The 18704-nt window shown below is 37.5% G+C and overlaps 1 protein-coding gene across 1 annotated transcript in view; it reads left to right on the top strand.

Annotated features, from left to right (window-relative positions):
• Positions 1-15371, top strand: part of LYPLAL1 (lysophospholipase like 1) — a 30783-nt gene extending 15412 nt beyond the window's left edge. The window contains exons 3-5 of the mRNA XM_058021579.1: positions 764-933; positions 11081-11196; positions 11791-15371. Coding sequence (XP_057877562.1) covers positions 764-933; positions 11081-11196; positions 11791-12030 — 526 coding nt within the window. The 3' untranslated portion in view covers positions 12031-15371. The remainder of the gene's footprint in view (positions 1-763; positions 934-11080; positions 11197-11790) is intronic.
• The last annotated feature ends 3333 nt before the right edge of the window (positions 15372-18704 follow it).

The following is an 18704-nucleotide window of genomic DNA, read 5'->3' as shown; positions in this document are numbered from 1 at the left end:
CAAGGCAATTAGATCACCTTTCTTGGGATTTCAGGGCTCTATTAATCATCTTTATTTAAAACCAAAGAAAAGGCTTCTTTGAATTGCAGGTTTCTTGATTATCTAGGATTTGGGCAGCCTGTTGAAGCACTTAAAATAACATTCTGACTACAAAGTATTATGGTGAGGAGTATCATAACTCTTGCTTGTGCACCCGTCCAGTAAGCACATGGCATTTCTTTCAGTTGTGTTTATGAGATACCTGCCCCATTAAGATGAGGATGGCTGTATTTATTTGACAGAAAGAAAAATTGGCAGGTTTTTTTTTAACACCTAGAGGTTTATAATACCCATCCCCTGTCAGTTTTGTCAAGAATTAGGCAATTGAATTACATAAAGTTAGCTCTTGCAAAGCTGTCTTGTTTAGAAGTTACTTCAGTTTATCATATTCCAGCATGGATTTCAACCCTAACTTTGTTTAGGATTAAGAACTTCTTGACAGGTTTAAGATTTAAAATGTTTAGCTGACCTAACCAACCTTAATCCTGAACTGGCTGAAAATTGCATTTTACATAGCTTCCAAATGTTGGCTTCATTCTTGAAGGACCATGAATTCAATGCAAGGAAATGCAATGTGGCTGGATGTAAATGGAGTTACACCTCAAAAGGGTTTATTCTCTCCTTTGCTGGAGAGACATTGAATTTTTTTTATTTAATACATATGATCAAGGCATTTGATCCTGTGCTTGGTTAATCTTTGTTTTCTTTTGTTCCACCACTCTAGGCCATATACACCCATGAAAGGAGCCTTTTCCAATGTGTGGTTTGACAGGTATAAGATCTGTAATGACTGTCCTGAACACATTGAAAGCATTGATTCCATGTGCCGGGGCCTTACAGACCTGATCAATGATGAGGTTAAGAATGGCATTGCCAAGAGCAGGATACTCATAGGTAAGAGATATAATGTGTTTATCCTAATGGTTTTTTAATGGTTAAGAGATTAACTTCTTTGAATTTGCTCTGTCCTGAAGGGTCATGATCATGGCTTGAAACTGCTGAACAGCCTTTTCAGTAGCTTATCCTCAGCAATATTGAATCCTTATTTAAACCCATATCAGGTGGAGAGTGGGGCTAACTGTAAGCAGTATCCTCAAAATGTAAAACTGTTTTTATTTGCAACAGCCATTTGTAATCATTATTTAAAATAGAGTGGGCAGTGATTTACTTTGAGAAGTACATAGTTTTACTATTTCCTTTAAGCCCTTTTCAAGGATGGAAAAGTACACTTTCCAAAAATGACGTGCATTTTGGAGAATGGAGATGTAGCATATAAATAATCATGAACTTTTCCTTACTGCTCTAATAATTTTGGGTTAAATTAATTCATGCAGGAAAAATGTGTATGTTACATAGTACTAAAGGCTGACACTTGATAACAAATGAAGTATTAGCTGTAATAGTTCATATGTGTATATCTTTATTTCTCTTTCCACAAATTTCCAGTAACTTTCACAGTACTTCAGTGAAATAGGTGATGAGATATTGAGGCACAGGAGTTGAGGGTGATGAAATAGCCTATGGCAGAGAGGGAATGAGAATTCACAAGTCCGTGGATCTTTGTCCCATCTCTAGACCACAAACTATTTCGGGTTGGGGAAAAAACTCTTAAAGTGAGATCTTATAAATGTATGTCCAACTAAGTCATGCCATCAAAATCTTGTGTGGCCAAGCCACTACCATTCAGCCTGGTGTGTTTTCCTGGTCTAGCCCCATGTTGCTCTGTGAAGGCCTGTGCTTCCTTTCCCTTGCTGGCTCATTGTGCTGGCTGCGTTGTTTTGGATGGCTGTCAGCAGAGTCCCTTTGATCTGTCTTTCCTGTGTTGTTATACCTGCTGGCTGGGAAGCAGCTGGAGAAGTGCAGGTGCTTTGCTGTTGAGTGAGCTGAGAGATGCTCTATGTACAGATCCAGTGTGCTACTAGGCTGTTTTCCTTTCCTCTGTAGCCTTCAAAATTAGAAATAGCCAGACTGCAAAGTATGAAGGTTGTTTTCCAAGTCATAAGCAGAGTAAGGAAGTTGGCATGCACTGAGTGTTTCATCCCGTAGATTCTTTGGAAGTCCCCGTCTCTGTGTGTTTGCATTCCTCACATATAAATCAGAAATAACTGTACTTGTTTTGTCACTCTGGAGAGCTCTGCTTCCCCACCTGACAGAGACTACAAGCCTACATCCTCGTGGTGCAGTCCAATATTTATGCAAGAAGCAAAATAAGGAAGCCCTGAGTTACTTTGTCCAAAGTAAAGAAGGGGACTCATGCAGATGCATAAGGAACTTGGTAGTAGAGACACAAGTGTATCACTTGTGGCTGTACAAGATTAAGTGTTCTTCCAGAAGAACTTTGTGCCTTTTCTGTGCTATTTTTGATGATTAACCAGTGTGTGATGCAGTGAAGAGTGAAACTTAAGAGATCCTCTAAGGTCTCTGTGCATAAAGGTGACATTAAATGTCCTAGGACTTCGTGCAAATAATTGCCCATCTTCTGGCATTCTTTCTTACAGGAAACTAGGACTTTTGTAAAGGTACTTTGCAAATTTATAGTATTTAGCCTGAAGAACAGAAGGCTCTGGGGAGATTTTGCAGCACTTGCCAATACCTAAAGGGTCCCACATAAAAGCTGAGGAGGGACTTTTTACATGGCCATGTAATGATAGGACAGGGTGAAATGGCTTTAGACTGAAAGAGGGTAGGTTTAGATTAGATATTAAAAAGAAATTTGTTACTTTGAGGGTGGTAACACACTGGAATATATTGCCCAGAGGAGCTGGGGGTGTCCATCCCTGGAAGTGTTGAAGGCCAGGTTGGATGGGGCCCTGAGGAACCTGGTCTAATGGAAGGACTTCCTGCCCATGGCAGGGGGTTTGAACCAAATAATCTTTAGAATTTCTTCCAACCCAAACCATTCTGTGATTTTTTTATCAAAAGAAAATATGAAGCCAAGTCTGTATGTCTGCACCATAGTGTAATGTCCACTCAAAAAGGAGAAATGTACGGCCTGAAATTTTTCTGAGTTTAGAAGATGGGTGTACAGGAGATAAGGGAAGGTTTGGTTACTTGCTTAGAATGTCAGATAACTAAATTCTCTCAGATCTTTTTAGATTTCTCTTGGAAAATGTCAGGAATATCCATCTAGTACAATAAGATGAGGCCTAAGGTAACAGATGGATTTGTCACTGCTGGTACCATGGAGTTGGAGGAGGCAGCCTTTGTGAGGTAAAGGGAAAAAATAAGGCATTTATAGCAGGGGAAGTCGGGTGAAATTTTGCTATGAATTCATAGTGCAGTGTTGTTGAGTCATATTGGAAATCCATAATGGTGCATCTCTTTTTATGGAAAACAGAGACAAAATAGTTGAGAGAAGCAACTGGAGAACTTGGGAGTCTGTGAAGAACAGTGGGGGCCTTTTTGGGTAGAGTCACAGAAGCCAAAGAGCAGAGCAGTCATATGAAGGTATTTACAGGGAATTAAATGCTCCTTAAAGGGTTAAGGAGAATTGGGTTGAGTGACCATTTTGTAGTAAGTGGGAGTTTTAATGACTGGAAAGAAAACAAAATGAGTATGAGGAGCATAACAAGATTGAAGGTTATGGTTTTATATGGAATACAGGGCTAGAAATTACAGGCTGAGGGTGAGTGTCAGATATTGTTGGATGAGGGTGAGTGAGGTGTTGGGCAAGCAGGAAGGTGGGCAGTGGCTGACAGCTCAGAGGTGTGGGATAAGAAGGCAAGATCTGAGAGAGCACTGTGCAGAGGTGAGCGAGTGGGAAGAGACGGGGAGCAGCAGTGGGCTCTCAAACATGGACAGTGAGATGGCCAGCACCTGGTGTTCTGGGGGATGATTCCTCTTCTTGAGCCATTCAGACTTTCCACAGAGCTAAGATAGTGGGACAGTAAGAGCATTTTCTCTGAAAGAAATTGTACCCTGCATTGTTTGCTTCGATACCTCTGAAATTCACAAGTGACTGCTCGCAGATCAGAACTCTAAAGCTGAGGATGGAGTCCAGGTTGTACACTCCTCTCTTCCTAATCAGGGAAAATGCTGGTGCAGCCTTGCTTTTAACAACTACTCTATGAATCTACTTCTAAAGAAATAAATTACTTAGTTTGCTGGATTTAAAGGAAGTCTTATTTTTAAAACATCCATATTAATTTTGTGACATGGCTTATCTACCCATTCTTATCTCCTAACAGTTTCATTAGTTGCTTTCCTTTTAACACAAGTCTTTTGAAGAAAGTAGACTTCTGATTAAGTTTTATTTCCTCTGACCTTGGAGGAGGAAGGAAGTGAGACTAGCAGCAATACATAATTATTCAAAAAAATAATTATATCATCCCCAGAATTTGATAATGGCACTTAGTTTTTAGCCAGACATTCTTATTGAGTTAGTCTTACTGGTCTTCCTGGCTAAAGAACTTTTTGTAAATAGTCCTGTAAGTAGGTTTTTATTGACTTTGGAGATAAAAGAGTGTTATAAATTTAGTCAAATTTTGACACTTGGAGCTTTGATAATATCCTTTCTTTAAAAACAGGATGTATTTCTTCTTTATAAATGCCTGAATTCATTCCTAAATTGGCCAAGCAAGCCACAGTTTAAAATGTGGGACAATAATTTCTTTTTCTATCTAAAGCTAAGTTGGTTTTTCAGGTGGTGGTGCTTTTGTTTTTCGTTTTCTTCTGGTTGTTCCTTTGTTTTGGGTTTTTTTAACTGCTTCCTTAGTGACAGTGCCCTGTAAAATAAGTCCACTTCGGTGAAAACTGTTTAAGATTTCAACAATATTATTCAAGAATATGTTAGAAGCTCTTGAAAGAAACGGCTCTCTCGTTTTTTGAGCATTTTGATAGGGCTTACTGTAGTCAACTACATTTTGGTGAAAGGCAGTATTTTTGTTCTTTTTTTGTTCTTAATTTAGCACTGCTTTCCTGCTTTCACAGGTCACTTTTTGTGTAGTGCAGAAGTGCTGATCCAAGCACATTGGTCTCTGCCACCTGTAGTCACTCGTGTAAGCAGCCAGTGAAAATAAACTTTCCATAACAGTCCTGTAGATTTGACTTAATGCCAAAAAACACACGCATGATTCCTGACCCCTTGTGCTGTAACAATAACACAAGACACACAACCACTTTTTGTTTATTGCTAGACTTCTTACATAGCTACTGAACCACGGTGGAAGTAACATGAAAGCTCTGTGCTTCTTGTAAATATTAGCATTTCCTTCTCTCTCAGTGTGTGTGAGAATGGAATGGGGGGGAAATATCTTGGCTTTGACGCCCCAGAGAACAGATTCTATAAATATGTGGAGATAAAAACTTGGAACAATAAATTGTTGAAGTGTTGAGCCATCTAGTTCACCCACAATCTTGGCACTTAATGCTTTTGGCTTCTGAGCCTTTTGCTGTCACTCATCCTATCTTGTATCTTCTGTCTTTATTAGGAGGACATTGTCTTCCCTTCAGAGGTACTTACTGCCTTGTTCTTACGGAGGAAATTTATGGGTTTATTTTGCTGTTTCTCTCTGCAGTTCAAATGAGATTTCTCTTTCTCTACCTCCCATTACATGGCTTTGTGGTTTCTCCCTGGGCTGAAAGAAGTACTGTTAGTTCATCTGCCCCATAATACCTGCAGCATTTTATTAATTTTCAGTGCATCAGTGTAAATTTGCCTTACATATATACTTTGGGGTAAATGTTTGGTCCTCTTGGTTTTGGGTTTGTTTTTTTTTTGTATCTGAACTGACCATGTGTCTCTTTTGGATCTCTGCTAGTTTAGCTCACACATCAAGAAGTAAAAAGAGACATTAACCAATTAATCTTTGTTTCCTTTTTAAGTCTTTTGCTAGGAGGTACAATGCTAATTTTAACCAAGACTAGACCATTACTTGTTACTTTGTTTCCCAACATGTGATGGTGTCAGTATTAATGTGTCTAAAGACTCTGAAAGATGACACATTCCCAGTATGGTGAATGACAGGTCTAGCAAATGATAGTGAAGATTAGGAGTAAACAAGACTCACAGAAGTAAATTAATAAAATCATTCAAAAATAATTCAATCATGATCTTGTCGTTGCATGTAAGATAATGGCTTTGGTAAGAAAATAATTATATATAATCAAGTTCTGATCTTTTCAGCCTTACTAAGAACTCTGTTGAAGACATGTCCTTACTCATCTTTAATAAATACCTGAATTCAGTGCAAAGTTAAATGGATGGATGGATGGGCTTTTAGAATGCTTGGGAGTTGTGCAGACATGCCACAGGGTACACATTAACCTGTACTTTCTTCACAGTTGTGCCAACAGAGTCACAGAAAAGTGAGACTTCACAGCATTTGCTATTCCATTGTCATGTGCCAGTGCAGGCTCAGCTCTATTTAGGCAAATCCTTATCATTGCTTTTCTGAATTCTAAAAGACCTCTGCTAACAGAAGGTTCACAGCTCTGCAGAACAGCAGCTTGTTTCTGTGCATTGCTACTCTTTGCTTTAGAGAGCAATTTTCCACTTTCCTTCCTGTGATTCAGTTTAGAGTCACAAATACTGTGAGCATAAAGGACAGGTTTTTCTCTTCCTTTTTCCCATGTTGTGCAGTTATGCTGACTGTAAAAATGACAGGTTAGTGTTGCAGCAGGACACTGCTGTCCTCTGTAGAAACAACCAAGACAACACACACTGGGTAAATGCCATAGATTGGCAGAGTAGCATCTTAATAAAAATTGATTCGAGAATTTTAATGGATTTTATTTTCCTTCCAGTGCTAAAAATTACAGCCCCTTAGGTACACATGTTGGGTTTTCTCTATTACCTGTAATAGTTGAAAATAAAATGTAACTGATTAGAAACAATAGTACACTTGTTTTTACAAGAAAGTGGTAAAAGTCATACCACTTAAATATGCATTTCAAAATGTGTTTTGACTGGTGAGAAAGTTGGGGAGCAAGTTAATTCACGTTCCTAACAAGAGCAAGTGGCTGAGCCACTCAAGCGAAGTTGCCTTTGTTCTTGTAATGACTCAAGTTTGTTGCTCTTGTAAAGTCTAAGTAACAACCAGAATAACAAGGCTATCAAAGGTGGAAATCGTTCATTGCAGTTCTGCTACTGTGCAAAGTTTGGGTTTGATGAAGTTTCATGAAGAGATTAAAAGGAGAAAATCACTGCTGTGAGGAAATTCACTTGAGACAAAGCAAGTGTTTGAATACTTAACACAGGAGCAGTGTTCAGGGAGTTCTGTGGAGAAGGGAGTTTGCTGTTCCACTGGCATTTGTACTGTTTGCTGATATTCATTTGTGAACACTGTTAAATGTATATAATACTTCCATTCATTGATGAAAATGGAAGGTCAGAAAACAGAAAGTCAGCTTCTTTGCAGATGCTGTGTAGAACAAGGTTGTGCTGTTACCATTAATATAAGGTAAATCACTTAGTCCCTAGGGAGAGGCAAAGTAAGCTGGAATGTAACTTTAGGGAGAAATTCTTGATAACAAACTGATTAAAGCAACTCTAAGTTGAAATGCTAAAAAAGGAAAAATTGAGAATGAAAAATGCTGTGAGAATGGAATGAAAAGGAGGCAAGAGTATGTAATGTATTGTAATAATATCAGAACAGGCCAAGACAATTTCTGACTGTGCTGGTGTAGCCTTATACAACAGAAGAGTGTTTGTCTTGTGCTGGGCTGGCACAGGCTCTGTGTGCTGGAGGATTCATTTCTTGCCACTTTGTTACCAAAGCTGTACTGACAAATGCGAAGAAATACCGGAAAGATGAAGAACAACTAATACAGAGAAAGTAGTGAAGAAATATTGCTTAAAACAAACACCCCAAACTGCATCCCTACACCCAAGTCCAAATCCTAATCTCATCAAAATCTGGGGTTTAGCTTCTGTTCTTTTTTTCTCTTCAAAATTTGTGCACTAGATATAATTCATAACTGGTTTTTTTTCCCCATGGCTGTGATTTCTAGTATGGCAAGCAGCTTTGAGCACATGTTAAAGTTTTACTGAAAAGCGTGAAAAAGTGATGTTTCCATAATCATTATAACAAATTGACTAAGGTGTTTTACAGTCAGGTTTGTATGATTCAGGATGCACTTGGCAATGTCAAACCTGTGTGTGCTAGAGAGCTGCTTTTTCTGTGAAGAAGACTGAACACCTAAAGAACTTTGTGAATTCAGGAGTAGCTCATTGCAGCCACTAAAGTGATGCATAGGGGAGAGGGCAATTTTAGCATTCTCTTATGTATACAGGACAGGAGATACAAAATAAATCTTTGTGCTGGATAATAAAGTTTGTCTTTTCTGAGATGCAAACACAGACATTGTTAAACAAAGTATAAAGAAACAAATAAAGCTAAAGTTTGACAGAAGGTAAATACTTGGTTTCCTGAACGCTGTATAACATTCAAATGTCATCATGGACCAGATTATCATTTCAGGCAAATACAAATGGGAAGCAAATCAATACAAATCAAGATCTTTTACAAAAATGAACTGGAGTTTTGTTTAAAAGGCTCCTAAGGCCATTTACAAGGAATATTTTGTCACTGAAAAATGGCAACTGTGGTGAGGATTTCTGTCTCATTCAATCAGGAATAAATTCCATTTGAGAAATTCTGTTTCTGTTCACATTGTGTTACATCATCCTGTGCCTGAGATCACCCAAATTTAGTTACAGATTATATTCCAGAAAAGAATGTTTTAGTTTTAGTAAAGTATTGCATGGGAGTTTCCTTCTGATTCAAATTCTTTAATTTGGAAGTGTGATGATTGTCTGATTTCAGCAGATCTTTCTCAGCTGTCAAGGTGAGTCACAAGCAGCTTTCTTCTTATTACAGAGTGCAATAAGAAGATTTAGGTGCTACCTAAAAATCAGCACTACACTGAAACAGATTCAAGGTCATAAATGCATCCTTGAGTGAACTTTCTCTGCAACTGGAAGTGTTTTACCTAATTGAGTCTTTTTTGTGTGCTCCCCTATTAGTCTACACATAAACCTCCTTTGTGAGTCAGGGAAGTTAACACAAAGAGTTAGGTGCTTTCCTGAACTGGCATCCTGAGCATTGTTGAGCTAACCCTGTTTAACTGTTGTGAAGCATTAATCACAGTTCTCATAAAATAGGCATGAGGGGAAAACTGAAAGTGAATGTACTTCTGAATTTAAGACCTTCTGGCAAATTCTGAACTTCTGTGCACAGTCTCTGTGTTTCTTGAAGGTAGATTGGTCTCAAGTAGAGAAGTAGATTGGTGAAGACCTTGCAGTGTTCTGCCCATCTAAGGATGAAATGTTGCTGTGTCATTTTGATTTTATCTAACACTCCTGACACGATCTGCTTAACAATGCTGTGGAGTTTATGTATTCTTCATGGTGAGATCATCTGTATACATGTACTTTTCTGGTTTTTTACACTCTGACATTTCATGCATTGGCTTTGTGTAATATCTATACCTGCCTTTTATTTTTCCTTCATCCAAAATTTGAGTTCTTTTAGAAGTTCTTGACTAAGAGTGTCTTTTATGTGTTATGTCAAACATGCACATATACTGAAATGGTTCTTTTAACTGAAAAAATAGAAAAATAGTCTGCATCTATAAATGCTTATTCAAATTGTTGTTTTTGAAGCATTTAGCATATGGCATTTACTCAGAGATTGTTGTGGTATCGGGTGATAAACTTCAGGTATTCCCATGCAAATCAAATTCAAAGAGCTAGTCCTTTGTATTGCATTTTCTTGTAGTAGTATGAGCCACATAAAAGAACCATTACCTAATATTCTTCTAAACAGAAGGTGACTGCATTGTCAAAGACTGCTGGTGAGTAATTACAGACAGTGTGCCAGATTGTGACTAACTGGGTACAAAATTTTAAGATTAAATCATTTACAAACTAGTAATGACTTTTCAATGCAGCTTTTCTTCCTGTAATCTGAAATACTTAAAATAGACTTAATTTTATTTTGTTGATAAAGCATTGTCTATATTTATTTGTAAGCAAATGCAAAATGGTCTCTTAGAGTACAAGTGCTTCTTTTGGGGTTTGGAGATGACAGCATTCTTCAGAATGATCAAAAGGAAATGAAATAAGTGACCATATTGTGCATAAGAAAATAAAGGAAGCTTCACTCTATTCATTATCTGGATACAGTCAATATAATGGCCTGTGTACTGTGTCCTTGTGAAGTAATGTAGTTGTCTGGATTTCTTTCCTACTGAATAAGCATTTCATGTAAAAATCATCCCTGAGGAATTACCTTCAGTAAGGAATTAGTGTAGTTGAAGAGACATATGGACCACAGAGGGCCATTAGTTCAGAGATCCTGTTAGAGCTCAGGGATATACATTGCATTTGTTCCCTATTTATGATATATCCCAAGGTATAACAACAAAAATATCCTCAATACTACTTGAATGTGAGTGCTCATTAATTATGTAAAATAGTGTGTGAATGCTGCTAGCCTAGGGGAGAAATAACTTGAATACAAAAAGCAGTGAGAATTACCTGTTCACAGAGTTTTACTTCGTTTATGTCAGAGTATGCATGTCCACAGTATTCAGCTACCTGAAAACCTTCTGAAGTATTACTTGATGGCATTTTTTGTCCTCTCTCAGTAATGAATCTTCAGCACTGCTTTAGCTATCCATTATCTTAATTGCATCATGCTTTGATTTAAACCTCAAGCTATGCCACATCAGGTTCAGGTTGGATGTCAGAAAGAATTTCTTCACAAAAAGGTTGTTAAACTTTTGGGATGGGCTGCCCAGGGAGGTGCTGGAGGCACTGTCCCTGGAGGTGCTCAAGAAATGACTGAATGTGGAACTTGGTGCAATGGTCTACTTGACAAGGTGGTGTTGAGTCATAGGTTGGGTTTTATGATCTTAGAGATCTTATCCAACCTAAGTGACTCTGTAATTCTAAAATCTTTGTAAACTTTATGATACTCAAGATGGGTTTGTTATTTTTTTGTATTATGTATTAAAGAAACAAGTCTGAAGATAATAAATTGTACATTGGGTTACAAAGACTTATAGAAAAATCTTTTTTTCTTTTGGTGCATCCTAGGAGGCTTTTCAATGGGAGGTGGAATGGCAATGCATTTGGCCTTTAGGTTTCATCAGGATCTGGCAGGAGTCTTTGCCTTGTCCAGTTTCCTGAATAAAGACTCTGCTGTGTACCAGGTGAGTGTGTAGTAGATATTGTAGAAAACATGTTTAGCTATAAGAAAACATGGTGATTAAAATTCAATATACATGTTTATACATCTGAGGCAGTTGATTCACATTCTAAACTTACGTCATTTCCAGGAAATAGATAAGCAGAATATTAGGAAAGTGAGGCTTTAAAGCTGTCTTTAAATAATGTTTTATTGCACTTTTTTGCACAGACAGTACAATATTAAAGTGTAGAAAGAGATTAACAAATGAAATGCTTTACTAGTTGTCCTTAATTGTTAAAAAGACTGTGTAAGCATAAGTATTCTTTTAAAATGTGTGATGATAATACGAACTCCATTTGCTGTCAGGAGTTTTTTCTCTTTCTCTTATTTAGAGAGGGATATAGACCTTAAAGTAAACACTACCATTTGCCAAGAGTTCTTGTATTAAAACTTGAAGGGCAGTTTTTTTCAGTATTTCCTTATTTACTTCTATAGAGATAGTACAGTATAACCCCTAAAATGTAGATCAGTAAGTGCAATAATTGTCACCATGTAATTGTAAATATTCCTTTTAAATTTTTGGCAGTATGTCTGACAGTGTCTCCTTTCTATCTAGGCTTTGAAAAGAAATGAAAGTGCTCTTCCAGAATTATTTCAGTGCCATGGAACTGCTGATAATCTAGTTCTCTACTCATGGGGTGAAGAGACCAACAAGATGTTAAAGTCTCTGGGAGTATCAACATCACTTCATACTTTTCCAAACCTCAATCATGAGCTGAACAGAACTGAAATAGAAAAATTAAAATCCTGGATTATAAAGAAATTGCCTGTTGAAGCACCAAAGGCTAATGAATAAATGAAGATCCAGCCTCATACTTTCTGATTTTTCATAGTTTTAAAATCATGTGTGACCTATATGTGGGTGTCCCATATCCTTATATAAGCACAACTTCAGGCAAACACTTTAATATTCCATAAAGTTCACCTAAGAGGTGAAAAAAGGTGCTGAACACTAAACCTCAATTTATTATATGGATTTCTTTTTCTGTTTTCTTGTCCAGTTTTTAAGCACATGCCAGTCTACAAAAAATACTAACTGATAATATTAAAAGCATTCCAAAATAGTCAAAGCAATATTCAGGAAGCAGTTCAGTAAATCTCCCAGATAATTTTCTTTTTTTTTTTTTTGGGTGAGGAGGATTGGGCAGGAAAGTGTTCTAAGATAGAAAAATATACAGTGGCATGGTAGTGTCTAATGGCATTGTAGCAACAAAAAAGGCCAGTTACTAAAATAATACAGTTTTACTCGTACAAATGCATGCATCTGTTCAAGTTAGTTTAGTGAGAGGGACTGTATTGGCTTCAATTGGATTCTCAGCATGTGGGAATGAACTTACCTCAAAGCAGAGCTGTATGTCCCCTGAAAAAAAATCAGGTTTGTGTTATATTTTAAAAAGTCCTAAGTAGCTGTGTCTAGCTACACCACAGGGTCTTGTTATTGTCCTTTCTCATTGTTTTGTTACAGAGCTCTAGGTTTGTGTGAGTTTATTGTGCCCTTTGTGGTTTGCAGTGTAGATTTAAAAGAAAAAAAGAAGTACCATCATGATTGCTAAGATATATCCTGTTTTTGAAAAAATCATTCTTTGGGCCCTGTTCCTGCAGAAACTTATTTTTGCCAAGAGTTTTATTTTGGCCTGCATGGCCACATTTTAAATTAAAAGATGAGGATACTTGACTCCTCCGTTAATATTTAAAAGTTGTAAATAATGATTATGATATAAAGAAAACTTGTATCCCCTTATTTTAATGGTGGATGATTCATCTCTCTGTCAGTTTGATAAATTAACTCAGAGTATAAATATCTATTCTTATGTAATTGTAATGCTTTTTTTATTTCTCCCCCCTCTGCCCCATTTTCTACTCCCCAATTTCAGTAATTTTTTTAGCATGACAAGCTATTCAGCCTTTTGCCAAAGCCAATAGATCCAAGTCTCTTGCTTAATCCTCTCCTTTTCCCATTTTTGAGGAGTGGATCTGGGACACTGTTGTTTGCTCTGTCACAGCAGATTGCTGCCAGTACTGACTATGACTCCAGAAATATCAGCCAGCTCCCAGGGACTAAGTTTTATTCAAATCCTCATGCCCTGAGACCTCAGCCAGCTTTTACCTATCTTGAAGAGTAAGCAAGGGGAAAAAAATGTCACTGTTCAAGTACAAGCCATGTAATTGGCAGTAGCAAGTAACAACTTCCTGCTGCTAAAAATATTTTGCTGTATTTCATTTTCCTAACATTAGCAAGTCAGCAGTCTGTTCTGAAAAACAGCATTTTAAATGGCACATGAAAACTCAGCTATTTGAAAGAGTGAGTGAACAGCAGTTTTTCCTGGTGCCCTAGGCTTCCTAATTACTGCAAATTAAATTGAAACAGGTGTGTTCAGATGCAGCTGAGCTAACATTGCCTTGGCCCAACTCTGATTGCAATCCCTGACAAGTGAAGTAGCGGCATTTTAGGGATAATGCATCACTTTTGTCCCATTTTCTGTTCTTCCTGAGCTCCTATCAGGAGGCTCTTTAACCACTAATGCAAGGTGGCAATTAATTTTGGTGACAAGTGCATTCACATTGGAAAGTGGCAGGTTTCTGGCAAGGTGGCTTTTAACAGGGTCAGAGAATAGCCTAAAACAGTTTAAGTAATACCGTGGAGAAAATAGAATACATTACCAAGCCAAACCCAGCTATTTGATTGCTTTTGCAATGTGAATAATTGCAAATACAGTGGATACAGGGTTTGGCTTAGTTCCCCTGTTATAAGTTGAGAAGGAATTACAAATGTCATGACATCCTTAGAAAACAGTAAGTCCCCAGTTTGCATCTATTTTCTTCCATCTTCTTGGCTTGTGAGTGAAACACCAACCAATCAGGAGATGCATTGTAACATAGCAGTGGAAATCCATCAGGTATATGGTGTAACAGAGCCCCAAATCTCAGAGGTTTTGAGGTCACTTTTGGGATGTTGGAGAACTCAGTAGATTTCCTTCAGTCTGCGAGAAGTGAGCACAGTGGGACTTGCCTGTCCCTTTGGCTGAAGATGATGTGGCTGTGTGTTCCAGATGGTGCCAAGCTCATACTGGACAAACAGATTGAAGTTTAGCCCAGAAAAATTTGGGTTATTGGTTGGTATTGAGAAGCATCCAGAGGCAATATTAGTCCTTGAAGACAGTGGGCCTGCTGTTAGATCTCTAGTCAAATGAAAACCTTAATAGTCAAAAATTAGCCCAGCTCTTTGACAGCATGTTTTAGAAGTAATTCAGACAGCTTTTTGACTGATTGGCCCTTTTTTTTAACCTGGCCCTTTCTTACTACACTTTTAAAAATTATTTTTTAATTTAATATTGGAAATAGGGTGGGGGTTTATTTGCCAAAATGGCATCTCTGCAATGCTTATGGCACTGCAGCTCCAGGAGCTGCCTGTTAATTTCTGGATAGAGTTTAAAGTGCTTCTTAGAGACAGTAAGAATCAAAAAGAACTTCACTTTTGCCTAAATGTTTGCCTGTTATTGCGACAGACTTCCTGTACCAGGTGCCAGGGCATGCAGAGCCCTGAACTGGTATGTCTTACCGGCTGAATTTAGATTCAGATGAGGAGAATGATAAAGAATGCAACATTTCTGGTTCATCCATAATGTTTCACTCCTGATCATACAAAAATCTTAAGGCAAAAGATGCCGTTCACTTTTGGGAGGAATCAAATTGAGGTGCTTTCCTTTTTTTTTTTTTCCTTTCTGTTTTTGTCCTGTTTAAAGATACAGTCCTGAGCAGCATTTTGAGGAAGATACTAGAAAATTTAAGAGCCATGCCTGGGTCTGTACCACTTGACCTACTGAAAGTATGAGAACATAAACTAGAAAGAGAGCGGTTCTGTCCTGCTCCAGGAAGAAGGCAGGAGCAATTAGTTGGAATGCTGGTTTATGTTCTTACTGTAAGTCTTTTTAAGGTACTTTTTTCTTTCCTTTCAAAGTTAGATAAGAGTTTGACTTTAAAGTAGAAACTTTTAAAACCATTTTAAAGTGTAACTGGAATAACTAAATCCTTTCAGATTGATACTATTTTCTTGGAACTTGGTTCTGTTGTGGTGAAATACACAATTCAGTAGGCAAAAGAAAGCTCATTTAATAAAGTCTTTAACTCTTGGGCTCAGTTACTGTGTTCCATAGTGCTTCAGAAACAAAGCAGTATTGTTTGGACCTTTTCTTCTTTCTACTTCTCTGACACTTCACATTCGTATTTCAGATGTTTAAAATTTGTGAGTAGATCATTGCTGTGAATGTGGGTGCCTTCTGAGTAATTAATGTGCTTGTATAGATATATAAAGTCAAAGAACAAATATGAATAAGGCAGAAATTGGCTGAACAATGTGGGAAGCCAGAAGTCATTGGTAACATAATTTTGACAGTAAAGCAAGAAATTCTCTACTTAAATTAATCTCTTCCCATGATAGATCTTTCACTGCTTTTTTAGTAAATCATCTTTAAAGCCATTTAAAAAGGCTCTACATATGAAGTGAGCCAAGTGGGTGAAAGTAACTTGTATTTATAACGATGAGATCCAGATGGCAAAACATGGAAATGGAAACCTAATGGACGATGTTAGAACAAAATTTGTTAAGACATAGATGGAGGAAAGTGGATATGAGTTTACTTTGCAGTTGACACATGTTCTAGAACAGCTGTGAAGATTCTTTGGGAGATCGTAGAAGAGAAATCTGTTCCATAAGTTTTCCAGCTTGACTCAACCTTCATTTGAGATGCAGCTGGTAAAGGGTGCTCTGGAGAAAGGAAATAATAATTACCAATTCAGTTTCCTACTTCTGTTTCTTTTCCAAATCCTCTTCCACTGTGTGAACCTGATATCACGACTCAGAAGAGAAACTAGCAGTTCTGTTTTCAATATCACATCTGGTCAAATATTTCTCAGCACACTGCACTGGGACTTAGCACCCAGCTGTGCCTTGGGTGAGCTCTGTGTTTACTGAACAGTTAGATTAAAAAATCATAATTTAAAAGAGCCAGTGGCATCAATCCAGGAAGGCCTCTTATTCCCCATGGCGTAGCATTGAGCCTGAGTACCATACCAAACCTGCTGTCATCAAGATAAGTTTTGTGAGCTTGAAGTATAGAAATCCCACTCTTCTCTTAGGTATGTGAGGGCTATAGGCACTGTTCTGGTGAGGAGGCACCTAAAATATTCTGTGGGTTCAGTGTGTGAATATGTAGGATCCTTTAAAAATGCAAGGAAAAGTTGGTATGTCCTTGTTAAGTGCTTTAAAAAAGTTGTGTAATGAGTGTTAAATATTACTCTTGAACCGTTAATTGCTAATGATAAGGAATTTGTCATTTATCATTGTTCAAGACAACAAAGCCAATAAGGCTTTGTAACCTGTGTCTTAATACACAGTGGAGATTGTCAAAATAGACCCAGAGAGTGTGCTTAGAACCTTCCACCACTTCTAAGGGCCAGTATTTTGTGGTTGGTGAATATTTTACCCTACTTCTTAAACGTAGTTACTGTGTAAAATTAAATGCAACATGAAGCAGTAATAATCTAATAGTCTGCAACTCCTAATGAAAGCTTAAAAGAATTAATTGCTTGCTTGTGCTCTCTTGGTTGGTTAAAGGTGTTTGTTGCCACAAACAATGTACAGTGATAGGCATCAGGTACGTCAGATCATAGTTTGAATCAAGCAGCCATCAAGATCTTATGTCATGCATACAGTAGAAAATTGATAAAAATATGACTTCTGCTGCTTCTTGACTTTTAAAATATGCAGAAATGAATTATCAGACTGCAAGCGTTACCTGCTGTCATAGTTGATCTTAGCAGAAAAAATGCTTTCTGTGGCATGTTCCAGCCAAATACTTATATTCAAGCATGTGAATGTGAACTCTGAGCCTTAGAGCCTATGGTTCCCACTGATGGATCTATGTAGAAAGCCTAGCTTCAAAGATAGAGTTTATTTTGTTTGAATTTGGACAATTTGGGATGAAGTTCTCAATATAGCCAAGGTGTTGTGAGGAGAAGTCAAAATGGTTATGAATCTTAGTCACACTAATATGCCAAAATTGCCAAGGCAGTGATTTAATGCTTCCAGACTAAAAAGAATGGTCAAGTGCTAACCATGCTCCCCTTCCATAGTTTACATTGCTAATCTCTAGTCCACACAAGGTTTGTTTATGTATCAGAGGAGAGAGTCTCTTTTGTGTTTGCCTTTTCATGAAGTGGAAGTTGGAATAACTTTCAGGTTAATGCAATGCATGATTTAGGCAACTAACTTCATCTGCTCTTAAAACAGAGCTTCCCTTCATTGTCTTTGCACTGCAGAAATAGTAATGGCTGACTGATGACCTTCTGGGCAAGAACTAGGGCATTTTCATCACTAGGATTTTTCCAAATACATGGTAATTGAAGTCAGGTTTACCAATAGACCTATTTTGACTTAAGCCTTGAGCCTGCTTTTCTCAGAAAAATTAATAGTTTTCACTGTTTCCACTGAACAGATTACACTCTAACTTGGCTAAATAAATGGTCAGTGAGGAACTCAAGGTTCAGAAATGGAATTAAACTTTTCTTTGGTTTTCAGTTAGGACTTTCAGTTTACTGTAAGACTTACAGGTCTGACTGCCCCCTTTCCTTCCCCACTGGTTTGGGAAGGAAGAGGAAGCTTGTTTAGAAGTAGGTTCCCTCTCCTTTCAGGCAGTCATTCTGTGGAGAAGCATTTCATTTCATGACACATCACATCAGATCTACACTTGGAACCATACAGATTTTTGTACTGTGGCCACCTCCAGCATGTACAGAGGTGGTGAGGAGTGCTACATGCTAATTTAACATAACTTCCTGAGAAATTAACTGGATGGCAAATAGTGCTGACAGTATTTATATTAATATATTAATATGTTTTTTTTGAAACAATGTGGCCTCTGCTTCTGTTTGTATTTATAATTTAGCATGAATCATAACCAGAAGTCAGAACTCTGCTGGTGAAAAGAATGGATATTAGTATTGGAAGTGCCAGGGCAGATTTTGTATATCAAAAGCTGACAAAAAGGACAATTTGCAGAGGTTTCAGTAAGTGCATCATTAAATCATCCTTGGCTCCTTCTCAGTTGTTGTTTTTTTTTTTTTTAAATGATGCTTCTCTAAGCAAAAATATAAACATGGGAAGCACTGAAGGTGACTTTATTGGAAGAAGCAGATTTTTTCCTCACTAAGGAAATATATTTTTTCTGAAGATGTCCAACTGATTAATGCCAGACCGCATGGAATTACTGAGTGAAATCCTCAAGATGTTTTAGTGTTTTTATAGCACAATTCAGTTTTCAATGTTTTTGTGTATATGAAAATATTTGGCAGCTTGGTTGACCAGATAGATGATGGTATGGGAATTTCACATTTTATATAAAGGTCCTTGGTTTCATATTTGCAATTAGAGGTTTAACATTCAGTTGAAACAACGGTTAAGTGATTGCCTTC

Source organism: Melospiza georgiana, chromosome 3 (genome assembly GCF_028018845.1).
Source record: "Melospiza georgiana isolate bMelGeo1 chromosome 3, bMelGeo1.pri, whole genome shotgun sequence".
Lineage (NCBI taxonomy): Eukaryota > Metazoa > Chordata > Aves > Passeriformes > Passerellidae > Melospiza > Melospiza georgiana.
The sequence above is the reverse complement of the archived record's forward strand: the minus strand, read 5'-3'. Positions and strand labels throughout refer to the sequence as shown.